At 37.6% G+C, this 19579-nt stretch overlaps 1 protein-coding gene across 2 annotated transcripts in view; it reads left to right on the forward strand.

Annotated features, from left to right (window-relative positions):
• NEK11 (NIMA related kinase 11) overlaps positions 1-19579 on the forward strand; it is a 109637-nt gene that overhangs the window by 32285 nt on the left and 57773 nt on the right. For both annotated transcript variants that reach the window (XM_042477344.1, XM_042477345.1), the window contains exons 4-10: positions 6802-6967; positions 7780-7898; positions 9943-10007; positions 13546-13672; positions 14300-14449; positions 14541-14619; positions 18089-18174. In XM_042477344.1, coding sequence (XP_042333278.1) covers positions 6802-6967; positions 7780-7898; positions 9943-10007; positions 13546-13672; positions 14300-14449; positions 14541-14619; positions 18089-18174 — 792 coding nt within the window. The remainder of the gene's footprint in view (positions 1-6801; positions 6968-7779; positions 7899-9942; positions 10008-13545; positions 13673-14299; positions 14450-14540; positions 14620-18088; positions 18175-19579) is intronic.

Raw genomic sequence — 19579 nt, forward strand, 5'->3', positions numbered from 1 at the left:
CAATGTTTTCCAATTAACTGAGTCAAAAGCTTTTTCAAAATCTATAAACAACAACCCTAATTTTTTTATCGTTATGTATTTCGTAAAATTCTAATGTATCCAAAATAATTCTAATGTTGTCTCTTATATGTCTGTTTGGCATAAAGCCTCTTTGATCTTCTCCAATTAGAAAAAGAGGATTTGAGGGATTTGTTGGTTTAAAAAACTAGTCCCCCCTCCCCCATCCTGGTCTATATTTGTGTGTCTGTCTGCCTGCCTACATTTTGTTTGCCTGTTTATATGGTACTAGGTAACGTAGAAGAACCAGAATGCAGTCCTCCTCTGAACAGTTAGAGACAGGATCCACATAAATTGGGTTTAGCCAAATACTGGTCAGATCCCTAGGCCAAGATAGCAAAATGTAACCGTAGGACCACGTGCAGCCATTTCCTCCAAGAATGTTTGCACTCTTCAAACCCTCCAGACTCCCCGGACTGCTTTTTTCCTGGCCTAAGGACCAGCAATTCACCCTTTAAACAGTTTGCACCTCTGGCTGATTTTTGCCGCCAAACCAACCAGCCACACTAAAACATGCATTTGTGATAAAATCACACTCCAAAAGCCCCCAATCCCTCCCTTTTCCTTTGGCTTCATCCTGACCAAAATGGAAACTGGAAGTGATAACTTCTGGTCACCATTTTGCCCAAGATAATGCTGACAGAGAAGGTCTATTTAAGTGTCAGTGCTGGAAAGCAAGCCAGCAGAAACCTGGGTGAATGTGGAAGAGTTAATGTAACAGCACCGTTCATTTTCTAAACAGTTGAGCTAGCTCCTTAGTTACCATTTGCTCTTCAAAATGTAGAGCTGATTGATCAGGTTGTATTCAACAAAAACTGCTTTTGGCCTTGAGTAACTCCATTTACTAAAGACTGATTGTGAAAATGCCTGCAAGATAAATTAAAGCTCTTGATTAACCACCATGAAGTAGGATAGAAAGACATACAATACTTGCCTTTTGTGATACTCTAGGACCTCAGTGAGAATTCTAGTGAGTTGCTAGTATAGAAATGTCTCATATCAAAAAGAATGTATGCACATCAAATGTATTTTACTTAAGCATCCAGAGCCAGAAACACACAAGCTAGATGGAATGAAAGTAAAATAAGATCAGATCAAAACAAAGCACACACTACTTGAACATTTCAGATATTTCCTGACCTCAGTGAATTCCAGTATCTCCCTCCATGGCAGAAATTTAAATTCAAATGGGGATCAACCTAACAACGAGAGCACATTACTTCTATCTTGCATTGTAACTACAGTAGTCAAAAAAACAGCATGCGGTGTTTTTATTCATTTTTTATAGATGCATAGGGTAACAGTTGATAAGAACAAAATATAGGAAGGGGAAATTAAAATGCTCTGAAATAACCACCACTGAGGTGTAAGGAAGTCAAAAGTGATTTGTAGGAGATCACAGTGAAGGAATGGAAAGATGTACGATAAAAAATATGGTATTATGAGGCTTGGTTGGCTGAAATATGGGAACATTGATGGAAGTTCTATAGCATAGTATAAATATTCACCAGGATAGCTGTTCTAGATTCTGAAGTAGTACAACCAATTGCAACATTGGCACAATAGCCCTGAGTTTACTCACTGTCCAATAATCAATTAACTGCCACCCACTAATAAAAGTGAAAAGAAGGGCTTTGTGAACGTCTATGGATTGATCATAAGAGTTAGAGACCACACTTGCACAATCTCTGAGAAAGTACTGTCACTTGCACAGTAATTTTCACACTAGTCTCATGCTGCCACAGGTTTTTGGCTCTTGTTTACAACTGGGAAGATGACAGTGTCATAGAATGCCTACATTGTAAGTATCCTTTTGTGTGGTTTCTGCAACAAAATGTGGCTGCGGGATTATAGTGTCCCAGTGTGTTGTATGAGTATTAACACTGGTCAGTAAAGATATAAATATATACATTCCTAGATAATAGACCTATATGGGACTATTGACCATGAGGGCTAAATGGAACTTCATTTTCCAATGGCAGTATGTGGGTGGCTATTCATGTATCATGGAAAGCAAAAGAAAAAAAAATCATCTCGAAATGAACAAGAGGATGAACAAGGACTTAGACTGGCATATAATATGCATGTTCTAATTTCCATATATGCATATTTAGAATTAATTAATTGTAACTGAAATACAGATACAATACATTTTGCCATGCTTGGGAAAATCCAAACTAGGTCATCTGAGTACTTGCCCAATCAACTGCCCACTTGTCATAATTGATTGTGGATGAACAACACCAGCACCCCTTTTCTCCATACTTGTGGTTCTTTATCTGCGAATTGGATGTCAAATAGAGGTTGCCTTCAACAGAAAATTGTTCGAAAGTAGCTCTTCAAATAAAGGACTATCCTCTGTAAAATATTACACATTGTCATCCGGTGATTACCGGTTTGTCAAGAACAAAAGAGAAAGAGCGATTGCCACCACTCCCTGCTTGTTTGCTTCTCAGAAGCATCTACCTGGCCCTTCTGGAAAGCAGGATGTTGATTAGATCCATCTGGTCTAATCCAGCAGAACTAGTGTTTTATTCTTTCTCAATTGCCTGTAGGAGATGTAATGGTCTAGATAGTATTTTCTTGATGACTCAGTGCCATTTGAAAAACATGGTGCTGAAGACAATTTGACAGTTGCACTCACAGTCTGCTATAAGTCATCAAGCACACACTATACAAGTACACATAAATTTAGTTATGTTCCTGCATGTGTAAGCCAGCCTTGACTCTCACCTCTCCTGCATCTGAATATACATTTAAGCCATATGTGATAGTGGCAAATATTTTGCACTTATTTGAGTAGTTTGTAGCTTTTGACAGAAGCCTCAAATGATCAGAAGATTCTGGAGCCAACATTGGAAATATTAATTTTAAAAAACAGGAGAAGTTTCAGAGACCTTCTTGTATATTTTTTACTGACATTTTAATAACAGTCTGTGCTAATTTTTCAAACACTTATTTTAAAGGGAGAGTTGAATTTACTTTTCAGATAACATGCCTTAAATCCAATTGTTAACCTCACTAGTAAAATAGACATATTGAATCAATGAAATTTATATTAAGTTGTGATTTACCAAATTCCCATGGATTTAATAGCTCTGCTCTAGATGGGATTAGCAATTGGGTTCACGTTAATGTCTTTTACTGTGCTTTTCATTAATTAAAAAAGCTTCTTTTTTAAATTGCATGTATAGAAGTAGCAATTATTCTAAAACTGTCACAAATGTTTTTCTGCTAATGGCAATACAACCTGTCAAATCAGTATTGAAGTACCATTGTGTAGCAGTAAGTCAGTGTTTAATTTATAAGTGTATAGTTTCTTGATTTGCTCTCCAGTAACAGAATTCTAATAAGATAAACATTTGTCATATTGTTTGACAGGTGATGGCAGCGTCAAAATCACAGAGTGAATTAGGTGACAAGCTGTCCTGGTGCATCAAATTCTTACCGCTGTCTTTTGGTGCATAAAGATCTTGTATTAAGTGATGTTTAAAGACAACTCATTCTGTTTGACAGTTTAGTGACATGATCTGGGAGTAGGAAGAAATAATGTTGTGGTGCCAAGTCAAAGATTAGAAGATTGTTATAGATATTAACCTATTTTTATAGCACTGAACAAGGCTACAGAAATGTAGACAAGCAACTTTCACTCTTTACTTTCTGATTTCCAGATAGATGTTACATGGATTTATGTATTGCTACTCCAAAGCGTACTCTTGCTGGGAAACTGATATTGATGAAGACATGACCTAATGAGGATTTGGGGTTTTTAATTCTCTCAAAACAAATTATTTGCCGAACCCCTGCTAAGATTTGTATTTTTGTAATTAGTAGTTCAGATGCTCCCATACACTGTTTAAACTGAGATATAGATCCAGACCTTATTGAAAATGTGTATATCCGCTTTCCTAAAGAACTGTTAGCTTGTAGTATTCATATGCTCAGCAAAATTAGAGTTATGCAATACAGTTATTTTAGGAAAATTCACTATTTGATGGAGCATAGAGCATAACATTTTAAATGAACTTTTCACTTAACAATTTTTTAAAAGAATCTTTGTTCAACAAAATATATCTGTCCAGTACAGTACTTGCATTTTTAAAAACAGTGTTTGTGAAAAGAAAACATCCTTATTTTTAGGTTGCTTTTAGGTTTTACCAGTGTACCATATCATGACAGCAATATCATCTTTCAGTTCCCTCTTATTTCAAGCAGTTTCTAAGAGTTTCTGACACATTATATTTCCTAGACGTATTTCCAAGCATTACTGCAAGAAGTCTTTGCAAATGCATGCATCATAGAGGTATAGTTCTTGTTACTTCCCTCTGAGTAACCCTTTGAGGCTAACTCTTGTATGCTGCCCAGAAATATAAAGCAACTCACAGGCTGATGTATAATAACCTTCCCCGGAGCGGTTGCCATAATGGGATGAACTATATAAGTAGCTGTGTGTGTCCAATGGGGCACTGTATCTGTAGTGTTTTTCATACTAGTAGTCTCAAGACTCTGTGCCACATCATGCCTGAAACTTGGGGCAATTTCAAATGCAGCTTTTGACTCAGTACAGGAGTTTGGTGTTCAAAAGACAAAAAAGTCTAGAAAGCACACTGAATGCCCTTAGGCATTTCTAAAGAATGTCTCCAAACAGTGCCCTACTCCATGAGGAACAGGCCTGGAAGCACATTCAGAAAAAGATTAATAGTTATATTTCCTAAGTCAGGATTCATCCTGTTAGAAGCCCCAGTGATGAGGAGCTTAGGGCACTAGTAGTTGATTAGTGTAGTTATGACAGCTAGTGAGGACAGTCATGGGGCTTTTCAATGCTGGGGGGACTTTTGTAGGATAATGATTAATGTATCGTATTTAACAATATATCCTGCTGTGAGGACAGCTATAGGAACAAGGAAATGTGCCTGAGGTGAGGCATTTGCCATCTTCCCTCCCCTGACGCTCTGCTACCTTGAGATAGAGAGATGGCATAAGAATGAGGATGCTCGTTCTTTGCTCAGGACTTGGGGCCCTGGTGAGAGAAGACGCCTTTTCTGTTTCCCAAAGGTGGGCTTTCTGAAGTAGGGATGCTTGAGGAATTTGATGTTTGTGAATTCTAATGATAGCATACATGTGCTGTTCACAGAAGTAGGTTTCACACCTGACTCAAAAACAGGTACCAAAAATGCATTTTAAAATGCATGTTTTATTATCAAATACATTTTTCAGAATATGTGTGCTGAGAAAAAAAAATCATTAAAATATATATTGTTTTGTTGTGTTCCTTCAGATAGTTCCTACTTATGGCAATGCTAAGGTAAACCTATCATTAGGTTTTCTTGGCAGCATTTATTCAGAGTGGATTTGCCATTTTGTTCTTTTGAAGCTAAAAGGCTGTAACTTGCTCAAAGTCACCCAGTGCGTTTTCATGGTCATGTGAGCTTTTAACTCTGTTCTCCTGGAGTCCTAGTCCATTACCCAAACCACTGGACCACACTAGTTTTCATTATATATGCATGCACACATACAACTGCATATGCAGATTTTTTTTAAAAAATGCATGTGATCGTAGAAATGAGACAGAACTGGGCATGTGCAAAAATAACACAAAGCTGATGGAGATGTGGGGTTTTTTTTTAGATCTAGGCCTGACGTACATAATGATTCCAATTGTGATGCCTTTTGTAAAGTATTTCATTATTTTAAATGTGAGGAGGGGATTAGGAGAATGATGGGGATCTGATCCAAAAATAAGGCAATTAAAAAAGGTGATTTATGGGAAAAATAGAGCTCCTATTTTTCCCATAAATCACCTTTTTTAATTTTTTAATTTCCCACTTTTTTAATTTCCCACTCCAATTTCCCACTCCAATTTCCCACTGCAAGGCAATAAAACCAATAACAGAGGTAAGGCTTTCAAACAAGATTTTTAAAAATGTAGACACAAGAGCCCCGTCTATCAACTTTTACACCTGCTGCTGCAGTTGCATTCTGTAGCTAAATAACAACACTGATTGGACCTGAAAAAGTACAGTACAGTATAGGAGAGGAGAAGATATTAAAATGTGTTACAGAGAATTCATTAGTATTCTCTATAAAAAGTGAGTGAATAAAGACTGTCAGCTGGCGAGAAAGGGCAAGTGCAATGGTTGTCAAACTGTGGGATGTGACACCCGGTGGGACGCGAGAGTTGATCGAGGAGGGGTGCAAGACTTGGAGGCCCAGATTCCTCTTCCAACGTTTTCTGTCCCAGAGTGGAAGAGAAAGTCATGGAGGGACCGAAACAGACTGGCTGCTTCAGCTGGCTTCCAGCTGGCTTGGGTGTGTGGCTTTTACATGCGCCATGCCCCCAAGTCTCCTGGAAGTCATGCTGGTGATTACACATTGGATGGGTTCTAGGCTACTTGGGGGTGTAGTGTTTAGATAACACATGCTCCGGAACCGGCAAAAAGATTTTTCCTATTTGGGGTGGAAGCTGGCAGGATTGGTGCCATGCACCTGTTTGCAGTGGCCCCAATCCAGCCTTAAATGGGGCGGCCCCAAGCCACCTCATTGGGACCGTCTGTTTCACCCCGAGGGCACTTGGGGTCTCTTCTGGAAACAAAAATATGCACTCTAAACTAACAAAATATTTGTATTCATATATTATGTTGAGTGGGGGGGCAGCGGTCCTCATGTAGATGTAAAGGGAACCACAAGGGTAAAAAGTTTGAGAACCACTGGGCTCGTGAATACCTTTTTGTTTTTAATCAACAGGAAGGTTTTGAAAGAGATCTCTGTGGGGGACCTCAAGCCCAATGAAACTGTTGAAGCAAACTTAGAAGCACAGCTGTTGTCCAAGTTAGACCATCCGGCCATTGTCAAGTTTTATACCAGCTTTGTAGAAGGAGAGAGTTTTTGCATCGTCACTGAATATTGTGAGGTAAGCCCTGTGTGCTTGCTATCTATCTATCTATCTATCTATCTATCTATCTATCTATCTAGGGTATTCATAGCCCACTCTTCAGCCCTAAAGGCTCTCAGAGCAGCTCACAGATAGTTATTCAGATGGTTCCCTGCCCTCAGGCATACAGTCTAAAAAGAAATGACACAAAAGGAGAAGGGAATGGTGGTGGTTATTTTGCAGGAGTTGCTGAATGAATATTCCTCAAAAGACCTTAGGAAAACCTGCATATTTTATGAAAACACTTACTATTTGTTGGTAATAGTGTCAGGTGTTGAGCTTTGAAAATAAAGTTAATGGGAGGAATCTGTCACAAAAGTCAAACAAGCTCTTACAAATTTACCTGACCGAAAGAGATTGTATACAGAAGGTATGGGCATATCCTTCTTACATATGGTACCAATAACATAATAGAATTATACAAGACAAGTCTGTGAGATGATGCCTATAACCTTTGAGAAGAGGCATTTTCCTGGAGAATAGCCCATGAGAAGAGTTTTGAGAGAAATTTAACTGCATGAAGTAAAAACATTTAGGTGAATCCAATGTTAGAGCAGACTCAGTTAAATTAGCATAACCTAAATTAAAGATATCCCAAACATTTTAGTGTGTGTGCTTTAAATAGGACAGAATTTATCCCATAGAACAGAATATATACATTGTGTACTGAAATTTACAAAGAAATATTTTGACCTGTTCAAATCAATAGGATCTCTTCCCCTACCCATTAACATCAGTGGACTTGAGATGTAATGCTTTGGTCAGAATGTAAATGCATTTCTTTGTTTCAGGGTCGAGACCTTGACTTTAAAATTCAAGAATATAAAGAAGCTGGCCAAATATTTCCTGAAAGCCAAGTAGCTGAGTGGTTTATACAGTTGTTACTTGGAGTCAGTTACATGCATGACAGGTACAATAATTTGATTTAATATGGTTGTAAACTTGAGCTTGTTTTTTGCTTCTTGGCTGCCACTTGGAATGTAACAATGAAAATTTGCTGACCCTCGATATAAATTCTGTTCCAACACTTTGATTAGGGCTATTAATGTGTGATCAATGGAAGTAACCCTTTTCAGAGAAACGTTTCCGAAATCAAAGATACAGCCATGTTAGTCTGCAGAATCAGTATGTAGAGAGATCTTGTACCACCTTCGAGAGCCACTGAAAGAAAAAAGTTGGCAGCATGAGCTTTCATAGACTTTTCCAAAATCAGTTAAAAAGGTTTATGATTGGTTATTTGCTGATGATGCTAATCAGGATGTAAGCTTAGTCCAGCACTCAATATTTTCAAGGTGGTACCCTAATTTTGAGAAAAATAAATATATTTGCTAACTTATTGACCTTATTAGTACCCCCCCCACACACACACACACAGAAGGCATTTACAACTTTCCAAAGTATGCCCTCTGCATACCATGAGAGCAGATCTTTGTGAAACTGCGACTTAGGCCCAAAACAGATGGGCCCAAAGGGGCACTGTCTGGCTGCATTTGGGGCATGGTGTTTACATGGTACATGCCCCAAACATGGGCAGAAGCTGCTCTGAGCCCACCTCAAACCAGAAGAGCTGGGCCAAAAAGTGCTTGCTGTGGTCCTGCAGCATTCTGGGCGAGAGCGGCCTTTGGCGACTCTTTTGCCCCATCTCCTCGAGGCCCTAGACTCTGTGGGCTGGGCCAAGTGGTTTATGTTTTATATTGTCCTTTTTATAACAACAGAAAAGGAGATTTCTAAAGCAGATTATAATAAGGTTTTCAAGCCCCAAAGAGGAATGTATCAACTATTTACTGCAGATGCTCTCCCATATATTACCTATCAAGTGACAACTTTTACTTTCTTATCTCTTAAAATTAGAAAGAGAGCTATACTAGATGTATCTTCCGCCAAATTGTAGGAGGCATTTTAGATGTTATATGCAAGTTCTTTGTTTTAATTATGGGTTGAAACTAAAGTCTGTTTTTTAAACTTATATACAGTAATTGGCTTTGAAGTTGCTGTTTTAATTATTACGTATTTCTAATGTTTTGTGTTGTGACTTGGAGTTATAACATTGAATTTACTTACTAAAAATAGAAGCCACTTCTGTATTTCAAAAGAAGAAAAAAATGTCTTAAGAGAACAACACTCATATTACTGTATCCAGGGATAGCCATGTTGGCCATGTAGCAAAGTACGGTCAGCTCTTGGTATCCATGGGACATCCGTTCCAGAACCCCCATGGATACCAAAATCTGCAGATGCTCAGTCTGATTTCGATGTAACTGGGCAGCTGAGAGGCATGCACAATTTGGGGTTTGCTTCTTTTTTTCATACAGGGAGAAATGAGAGAGGAGAAGCTCATTTAGTGTATATCTAGCTCTGCAAACTCTGGGACTTTAATATATTTTCAGAGCAAGCGATCTTCCACAGCAATCAACTTTATTCTGCTTCACTTGCCTGTGTGTCTCAAAGGAGTATTTATTTATTTAGTGCAGTGAACACTATGCTGAAGAAAGGACTCTGATAATTTTCTGATGGAATAGATTTTGTGTACTCCAAGTCTTGGTACTAGTTGTTTGTTGGAAGATAATGGGTATATTCTGAAGCAAGGAGATATGGACATACATGGGTTTCAGGAAGGGGAACATACATTTGAGAGAGCAGCATTGGGAGTGCTTGAAAGTTAACAAAGGGTAAAATAATGTGTTCTGAAACTTGAAATACCAAGTATGGATCCATGCATTAATGTTAAATCACTGAATGTCAACTGAGATTAACTCACTAGTATATGTGTTTAAGACTGTAGTCTAAAATCAGAGTTATTCACATCCAAATTAAGTATTTAGGATTAAGGAGAAAGTATTTAGGGGAAAGAAGTAAATTTCATAATAGGAAAGAAAATTTATATGCCACAATAATTCATTGCTATTATTATTTTCATATACCTGGAGAAAGGTTTCACTTTTCTTTATTTTCAGGCGAATTCTTCATCGAGATTTGAAAGCTAAGAATATTTTTTTGAAAAATAATCTTGTTAAAATTGGTAAGATTAATTTTATAACATGATGTTATTTGTCTGTTAAAAGTACCTTATAAAATACCATAGAAGTGCTTTTTATCTGTGTTCCTGTCATGCTAGTGGCCATTATGTCACCTCTGAGAATTGCAGCTACTTGGGAGGCAAAACTGAGCTTAGATGGGTAAATAGTTAGATTTATGGCAATATGGCACCTTCCTATTAATGTTGTATATAAGCACGGTAGAATATGTTTTCCCTTGGTGTACAGTTAAGCTAAAAACACATAAGGAAAAACATCATGCAAAAATCCCTGCCCTCATTTCTGTGCCTCTCAGAACTTCCATTAGCTTTTTATAATTAATTTTAATATCACCTTCAATTTACATACACTGTTTACTTTAAGTGTTTTAAAAATAATCTGAAATTTTTAGGAAGACTGAATTTGACAGATTAACACAAAATAGGGACCTTGTATATCCATCATTTTTTTAAAAAAGAAAGTTTGTGGTAACTCTCAAAATACCAAAATATAAAATAGTTTCAAAATACCAAACTCTCAAACTCAAAATACCAACATTTCCATTCTGTGGGCCATTGTTTATTTTCTTCCTCCTAGACCAAATTTTCAAAATACCCCATCAGAAGCCTAATTTTTAAATTGTAATATTAGAAATTTGTTCCTTTTTCATCTGGCTTCTCATCTGCTGTAAGCAGAAACTGTTTTCAGGAAACTGACATATATTTGCCCAAAACAAAATAGAAGCTATTTAGTTTGTTTTTATATATATATTCTTCAGTCAAGTTTTCAAAAGCTTCTCCACAAAAACAGCTTACATTATTTAGATCTCGAAATATACTGATTCCTTTTATGAACAGTTTTACTGATTGCTTTAATGAATAGAAATAAAACACTCTCTGTTACAATGCACTTGGTGATCCAATATTTTGTTGTGAGCCTGGATTACAGCTGTAGAAATATAGTGCTCATTGCAAAAGTAGAGAAGACTTGTCTGTTCTTCCCAGGGTTTGAACTCAGTGCTAAGAATAGCAGCTTGAACTGACATTTAAAAATAACTTTCACCTGGATAGTTCAATATGTTCAGCTCCTGTTTGTCTTCCTCAGGCCCATAAGGAACATTGTATGTCCTTGTGTGATTCTCTGTGCTTACAAATTTGCAATTTTTCTGGAATTTTTCCTTTGTTCTCTATTATGTGGAACAAAAACTGTTCAAGACATGAAATTAAATTACTAAATCACTAAATTTCAACCGTTGCAGTTGAACATTTAGAGATACAGTTTAGGCATCTAATGAAAAAAATATGATCGAATTTTGCAAAACTCCACCACTAACATTTCATATACTTATTAAAACATTGTTAGTGCACAAAGGAAGCCCTTCCATGCATGTACACTTTGTACCTTTCAGGACTCACTTCTAATGTATCTATAGCTGTGTTTAAAAAAATCATTTTCAATTTTGACTCATGTGCTGACACCATAGAAGTGTTGAGTACTTCATCATAGAAAAGTAAGTTTACTTTCAAAAGCTGACTTTTGAAAATCATATATTTGAAGGCATTTCAATTCAATTTTCAGAGAAATCATGGCTCATTAGGCTTTATTGACGGTAAACATCATTATAGTAAGATGATTTGCACAATATTCATTTACTTCTTAGTCATTGGTATTTAGTTTACCAAGCCATTTTGCATCTGAAAAATATTTACTTTAAATTGGTTTACTTTTTTGCAAGCTTCATAACATACTTCATTATTAAAATGCATTAATTGGGCATTATGAAATAACACGGCTTCAGGCCGCGTTGGGGATTTGCAATTTACATGACACATGCCCTGAACGCAGCCTGAAGCTGTGGTGAGGTCATGCCATTTACAAAGAACTGGACCAAAAAGGAGCGCATCGAATCTGCTCCTACCAGCAACCGGTTCAGAACCACAGTGGCAGCCTGGATCGGGACTGGGCACATGTGGTTGCTGTGGTCCAAGCGCAAATGGTGCTGATGTGGTCTCCAGTCACTCTATGTAAACTTTTTTCCACAGAAATCTCTTGCGTATTGATCAGTGTCCAAACCCTGCCTCCCAATACATCTATTCCTTCCCCTCCGTGAAAATTGTGTCACTACAGTCAAATAATTTACATGTATCCATCTCAGATGTTCCCTGAATTCTGTATGGTAGTTAGAGACACACTTTTTGAGGTGTGCTGTTGCATTGTTCAAAAAATACCAAGTTCAAATGGGCCATACAATGTCATATTGAAGATACTGAATTATCAGCTGTAGAGGAATAATTCCTGGCAGTGATATTGTGAGGTAACAATGCTCCTATCAAAATCCTGTGTGGCTATCAAAATCCATGGTTGGGCAAAACCTTTAAGCCAAAGGTCACAGAAATACAGTGGGCCCATGGTATCCACTCGGGTTTGATTCCAGGACCCCCCCCCCATAGATACCAGAATCCATGGATACTCAAGTCCAAGTATGTGCAGTGCTATAGTAAAATTATGCCCTTTGTATAAAATGGCAAAATCAAGCTTTGCTTTTTTAAATGTATATTTTTAAAAATATTTTTAGGCCATGGGTGCTTGAATCTGTGGATCAAGAGTCCGTGGATATAAAGGGCTGAGTGTATAGTCAACCTAAAGGCCACAGGAGAATAGCGGTGGTACACTGGGTGAAAAACTCAACTAATCCAAATTGTATTACCTAGTGGGTGCAGGGAATACAACCCTTTGTACAGCATCCTTCTTCAGGAGGAGAAAATGGAGGCAGACTAAAAAACACTTTTCACTTTTTTTTATTACACCACAGAAACTAGAATAGAATCATAGTAAATGAGGATTGGAGAGAGACTGAGTGCACCTCCAGAAAGATAGACCAATAAGGGACGGAGGAAGGGGCCACCAGCTTTCAGGCCTAAAGGGCTACATATTCTGCAAGGGTCATATCTGCTTAAGTGCTCTGCAAACAAATCAGTCTTCCATTCCATTCCATTTCATACGATAACTCATTTTTTTCCTTTCCCCTTTTCTTCAACACCTTCCCAGTCACAATTCTCCAGTTTCTTCCCAGCATTTCTGTTGGGTTTTCAGACCCTTGTTATTTAAGATATTAATGATAAAGCAAACAGAGTAGCATGCTTGGCAACAAAGCCATGTGGTTCATTTCCCCCAGTCCTAATCTTTCTTCTGGTCTTCCTGTGTTACTTTCTGTGTTACACAGTAGAGGATGAGCCCTCCACTCTAATGAACTCTAACACTCTCAAATGAATTAAATTGTTATAGTACTGGATTCACTTCAGTTTAGTCAGGAAGTCTAGAAGATTAACTCAGGTCAATAAAAAAAATCTAGCAATTTAATAATGCAAAAAGTTACTTAATTCCACTTTATATGGATAAATGTGAGCTATACAATGTCAAAATAATGACTTTGATCTTAGTTTTTGTTTCTTCTTTTGTCTTGAAATAACCAAAATTACTCAGCCTTTTCCTTTCACTTCAAGTTTTTCCTTCAAGTAATTAATATACTAAATATTTTTCAAGGGGATTTTGGAGTTTCTCGGCTCTTGATGGGATCATGCGATTTAGCAACTACATTTACTGGGACACCTTTCTATATGAGCCCAGAGGCTTTGCAACATCAGGGTTATGACACAAAATCAGACATTTGGTAAGTAGGCAACATTTCCTTTCAAATGAATTATTGATACAATCACAATAATGTATAGCTAGAAAAATTGGTTTCTAGATGCTTTTCTGATTGTATTTTTTGTTATGTGGTTTATCTTTCCTTTTTTCTGGGAATAAACATTCACCTATTTCCACAGATATACTGTCAGGCTGATGTAATGTTTAAATTAACAAGATCAAACCTAATCTGGAATTTCTCTTTATTACGTCATTACTCTTAAACATTTTTTTTAGTACTAACAACGGCTAGTATCATGATTTTGGGGCAATTAATCATGGTTTGTGATTTGAGAATAAACAGTATGTGTTCAGAAAGACATTTCATAAGTGTTCAAAAACCTAGATGAGAAGTTTAGTCTCACAGCTGCTCCCACCTCCTAGAAGATTGGGAGAGAGGAGCTGAGCCAGCAACATGGAAGGATATAGTCTCTACAATCCTTGCTTGTCTTACTCATGCATCCCAAGTCCTCCTATTGTTGTTTCTTATTACAATGAATTAATGTGAACAGCATTGAAAACAGTCACTGGATAAACAATTGAAAATTCCTCGTTCTCCTTTATTGTTTTCCTTCCTTCCTTCCTTCCTTCCTTCCTTCCTGTGTTCCAGGTCACTAGGATGCATTTTGTATGAGATGTGTTGCTTGGATCATGCATTCACTGGGCACAATTTTTTATCCATTGTTCTAAAAATTGTGGAGGGTGAGACCCCTTCCCTTCCAGACATTTATCCAAGAAAACTTGATGGAGTGCTACACTGGTGGGTTATTTTTACACTTCTTTACTGATTTTGCCCTCAGTAATTTTAGTTAGTATGAGAATTAATTTGTTTCCTATCATTAATATTTCAGTATGCTGAGCAAGGATCCTTCACTGAGGCCATCAGCTGCAGAGATTTTAAGAATTCCATACATTGCTGATCAGTTACAGGTATTTTGAAAAAACACAGAAATGGACTTGTTGAAAAACTGTGTTTTAAAACATGGACAGAGAAAAAGGCAATGCTCTTTTTAAAGAGTGACTCCTATAAAAGCTAAAAGGTACATTCCTAAACATCTTTACACAAAAGTACAGTAAGCTTTCTGTATCGACAGATTTTGATCCACGGATTCAACCATCCATGGCTTGAAAATATTTTTAAAAGTATAAATTCTAATAAGCAAACGTTGACTTTGCCATTTTATATAAGGGACACCATTTTATTATCCATTGTATTTAATGAGTCTTGAATATCCACAGATGCTGGTATCCGGGGGGGATCCTGGAACTAAACCTCAGCGGATACCAAGGGCTCAGTGTATCACTTAAAACTATGAGGCTTTATCTAAGTAATTGCACACAGTATTGTTATATAAGATATTTAACAGTGTTGTCTTTTTAGTTTTGTTTTCTATAATATGCTGCTGGATGAACATGGGATACATATTTTAATGTTGATGTACTTCAAATGGGCTCTTTTTAATATTTCACTGAATGTTAAACAGGAACAGATTACTCTGTTTTTATATATCCTGATTATTAAGAGTAATTTGGCATATTTGATTTCCAGGGATGTTAAAGCTTATCTGTAACAGATGATCTACATATTCCGTGTGTATGGACAGTGTGTAGAAGCACTATGATAAAACAAACAAACAAAACAGAAGGCAAGATAAGACTTGTATCTTTACTCTAGAGATCTTAGATGCATATGGACATCACATGATAGAGCTTGTCTTTCCAACACCTTCTCTTTCAGTTCCATGACCTGATTCTCATCTCTAGTCCTTATCTCTATCTCCTAAACAAACACACACACACACACACACACACACACACACACACATTTATTAGTCCTTTTTCCTGTTTGTCCTTTGCAATATTGTGGCTTTTGAGCCCCTCCCCTCCCCTCCCCTAATAGCCTCTTTTTGACAGAATCAATTGATTACCTACATATTTATTATTTATAATTGTTTAGGAAGGAAGGAAAGAGTACAGGCAGGGAAACTGGTCCCTTCTGGCTAGGAATCTTATTATCAGGTAGGCTTAAGTAGTAATCCACTGCACATGGGGTAACCCCAAAAAGATTTTCAAAAGCTATGAAAACCCAAATGGTACCTTACCCACTTCATTGTGTCACATCACAGAGGGAAAAAAGTGCAGAATGAATCATTGCCAAGTTGTTTGGTACACAATATTTCTGTTGTAAATCTTTCCCCTATTTTTACTGTTCTTGTTTTTTGGTGTTGTCAGGGTGATACTGATCACTGCAGATGGATGCATCCACTAATGCATATAGTGGCCATCCTGACTATAGTAGTGATACATCTAGTTCTTCTAATCACAGCTGGCCTAAGAACTTTTACAGCATGATACAGAGGAGCAAATGGTTCCTTGCCTCTGATCTAACTGTTTAGATCAAGGTGCCTTGTATTCAAATCAACTCAAGCTATTTTGGCACACAAGATAGAAAATCTCACAAATGTCACTCTGCCCCTCACATAGTAAACTATAACAGTAACAAATGAAATCCCAGGCAATTTGCTGCTCCTTCTTGATGCCCAAATTGTTATCTGAGAGTATGAAATTATAGAGTTGGCCCTGAATGGTCATGTAATGTTCTTCTTGAATATTTGTACATACTTACCATATGTCCTCGACTATAAGCCGATCTCATGTATAAATTGAAGACCGATTTTGGGACCAGAATTACAGAACTTGCCATGACCTGTGGATAAGTCAAGGGTAAAACTTGGAGGCTCTTTCAGTGTGTGTATTTGTGCGCACAGCAAGAGGGACTGTAACTGAGGATTTTTGCTTCAGCATTTCAGTTTTGGTTTCACCCCTGACTCTGCAGACAGCAGCAGTCAGTTTGGGCAGGAGAGGGACTCTTTTTGTTTGCTTAACAGCAATCAATTACCCAGGACTCTTTCTGCTCTGCCCAAGAGAAGAAGAAACTTTCTCCTGACTGCATGGAGAAATCTAAAAGAGCTGCTATCACATTACCATACTGACTTGTAAATAAGTCAACTTGGAATTTTGAGGTCAATTTTTAGGCATATGTTTTTAGACTTATAGATTATATACGGTAATGAGATGGGACCGAAATCTAAACACCAAATAATTTTTTTCCATATACACCTAACACACATAGCCTGAAGGTAATTTTTATACATAATATGTATAATAAAATTTGTGTACGCTGAACCCCGAGAAAGCAAAGGTATCACTGTCTTAGGCACTCATGAAAAAAGTTGTGGGTTTTGAAAGATTTCTGATTTCGGAATTATAAGCCCAGTACAGATGGGCATATTGGGTGCCCTCGTCATGTGCTAGGGATTGGCCGAGGGTGCTCCGTCCACACGTGCCTCAACCCTAGCACATGATGAGGGCATAACAATGGTGGTGCCCTGTACAGATGGGCACCGCCATTGTTATGTGCAGGACGCCTAGCGTCTGCACATCATGGCACCATTATGATGTCGCGAGTGCGCTATTGGCGCATTGTGGCATCATAATGGCACCGCAAGAAGAACCCGCTTTTTGCGGGTTCTTTTTGCTTCGCGGGGAAGTCCTGCAGTTTGGACACTACAGCTTCCCGACGGAGCAAAACCAGGCACCGGGGGACCGCCCTTTTTGGCCGTAGTTAATGTAGACTCAACTTGTATAAACATATAAGTATATTTACATTTATAAGGACATCTGGACTTCATCCACACAAAGGAGTGTAAAAATGGTTAGGATGCAGTAGGCTACCTTTGTGAAGAAGGAACTGGCAAACCCACCTCTGAGTAAGATAAAGATCACAACTTTTGTTCATACAGGAATTGAGGCACACAGCTTCTTTTCCCCTGTTTTTCAAACTATATCTTTGCTTCAAAAAGCATCTTGAATAACTTGAGATTGTAGTAATTTAAAAACAACATGAAGAAGCAGTTCGATGCTCTGAGAGTTAGGTTAACCTCTGTACTTTTTATGCAGGATTACCTGCTTTGTGAACTGAAACATCAAATAGTAACTTGTTGATCCAATAAAAAGTATTTTTATTTGTCCAAATGCTAATGCTGGAAACAAATTTTAAGGAAGATTTTTTTTAAAAAAAAATTGAAAAAAAAATTTCCATGCTAATATGTGGGTTTACCAGCTTTACCTGAACAGCTTTAACTGAGGCAGACAGAAAAAGAGAAAGAGAACAGAAAATCTGTCAGTCTCTGCACTCCGCTGCATGAAATGACTGCCTTTCTGACTGTCATGGTAGGATTAGTGTTGCATCTAGTCTAACCCTGTGCTTAATGCAAGGTCTACAGTGCTGAACTCAGCTACAGCATACACTATATTCATTTTGTAAAAATAGCAGAGAAGTCAGCCGCAGGATTTGTTGATTTGTTGCAATTGGTACTGCTTTTCTTTTGTCTTGTAGATTATGAAATGTAAATTCACAAATATGACTATAAAGAAGCAGGTCCCCAGTTTTCCAGAAGAAAGTGGTTTTACCATAGGTGCTATGTGAGTATGGAATTATTTTAATATAGAAGGAGTAAAAAAGGAGGGGAAAGGATGAAATAAAAGCATCTTTGTGAATGCCACAAAACTTGTATATGTTTTTCTTTTGATTACAGTGCTCTTTCTAAAGTACTACAACACCGATAATACAATTCATTGCGTTAATGTGTAAAATACTATTTTATTTGTAATAACGCTAAGGATAATTGTGTGTGTTATTTCCTATACTAACATAAACATTCTATTTTACATAATGCATGTGCTAAGCTGATTTAATTTGAAAAATGCCAAGATGCCATGCTTACGCTGAAAGCTGCACAATGTGAAAGAATTGGTGTGTGCCATGCACAAGCCCCATTATTTTCAATGGAGCTCAAGCATATGTGCTATTTGCTTTATGTGGAGGGGTCTGGAACGGATCCCCGCATAAGGCAAGGGCACACTGTACACTTAGAATTGCCAGGTCAGGAGTATTAGAGATCCTAATATTTTAGGTCTAAATTCTGAGATCTACAGATGGCCCCTGATGATGCAACAGCAACAGCTTCTGATAATATTACAGGGGAGAGCCATAGTGATGTCTTTAGGAGACCTGCTGGCACAGTGGTTAAATACCTGTACTGCAGCCATTCACTCAAAGTGGTGAGTTCAATACCAACCAGGGGCTCAGGCTTGACTCAGGCTTGCATCCTGCCGAGGTTGCTAAAATGAGTACCCAGATTGTTGGGGGCAATTAGCTTACACTTTGTAAACTGTTTAGAGACTGCTTAAGAGGTATGAAGCAGTATATAAATGAAACTGCTATTGCTATTGCTATGTCTTTAAGAATCAGAACCCTGGAAAGTTTTGAAGCTTCTTGCAGCAGCACAGCCTGAGTTTCCTCTCCTTGTCCTGAAGCCTGGACAGAAAGTCTGTGCCCAGAGATCTAGAAACCATAACCAGAATACACTCTAAAAGGGGCTGCATTTGAAGATTATACAGAAGCTTCAGCCAGTTAGAAAGCTACACCCAAGCTATGACACAGAGTAGTGATAGGGAACATGGGATTCCCCTTTTAGTATAACTTCACTAAGTAATGGTTTCTCTGGATATTATTCAATGTCCTAATTATGTCCTAAAAAGCCTTGCTTCATTTGGGGATAGAGTAAAGTAAAGAAACTGTCTTCTTAGTGGCTGTTGCCAGACTCTGGAACACCCTGCTGAGGAAAGCTTAGCTTACTTTCTCCCTGATGACCATTCCTTGGCAAGCAAAAATATTTTTTGTTAGTGATCCTTAAGTTGATCTGCAAATACTGTATGTAATCACTGATTTTAACTGATTGATTTTACAAACTCTACTGATGTTTACCTTCCTTGTTTTTGTTTTTTATAACTTTTTATTTTGTGTGCTGTTATTTTGCTAACTTGA

Source organism: Sceloporus undulatus, chromosome 6, assembly GCF_019175285.1.
Source record: "Sceloporus undulatus isolate JIND9_A2432 ecotype Alabama chromosome 6, SceUnd_v1.1, whole genome shotgun sequence".
Classification (NCBI taxonomy): Eukaryota; Metazoa; Chordata; class Lepidosauria; order Squamata; family Phrynosomatidae; genus Sceloporus; species Sceloporus undulatus.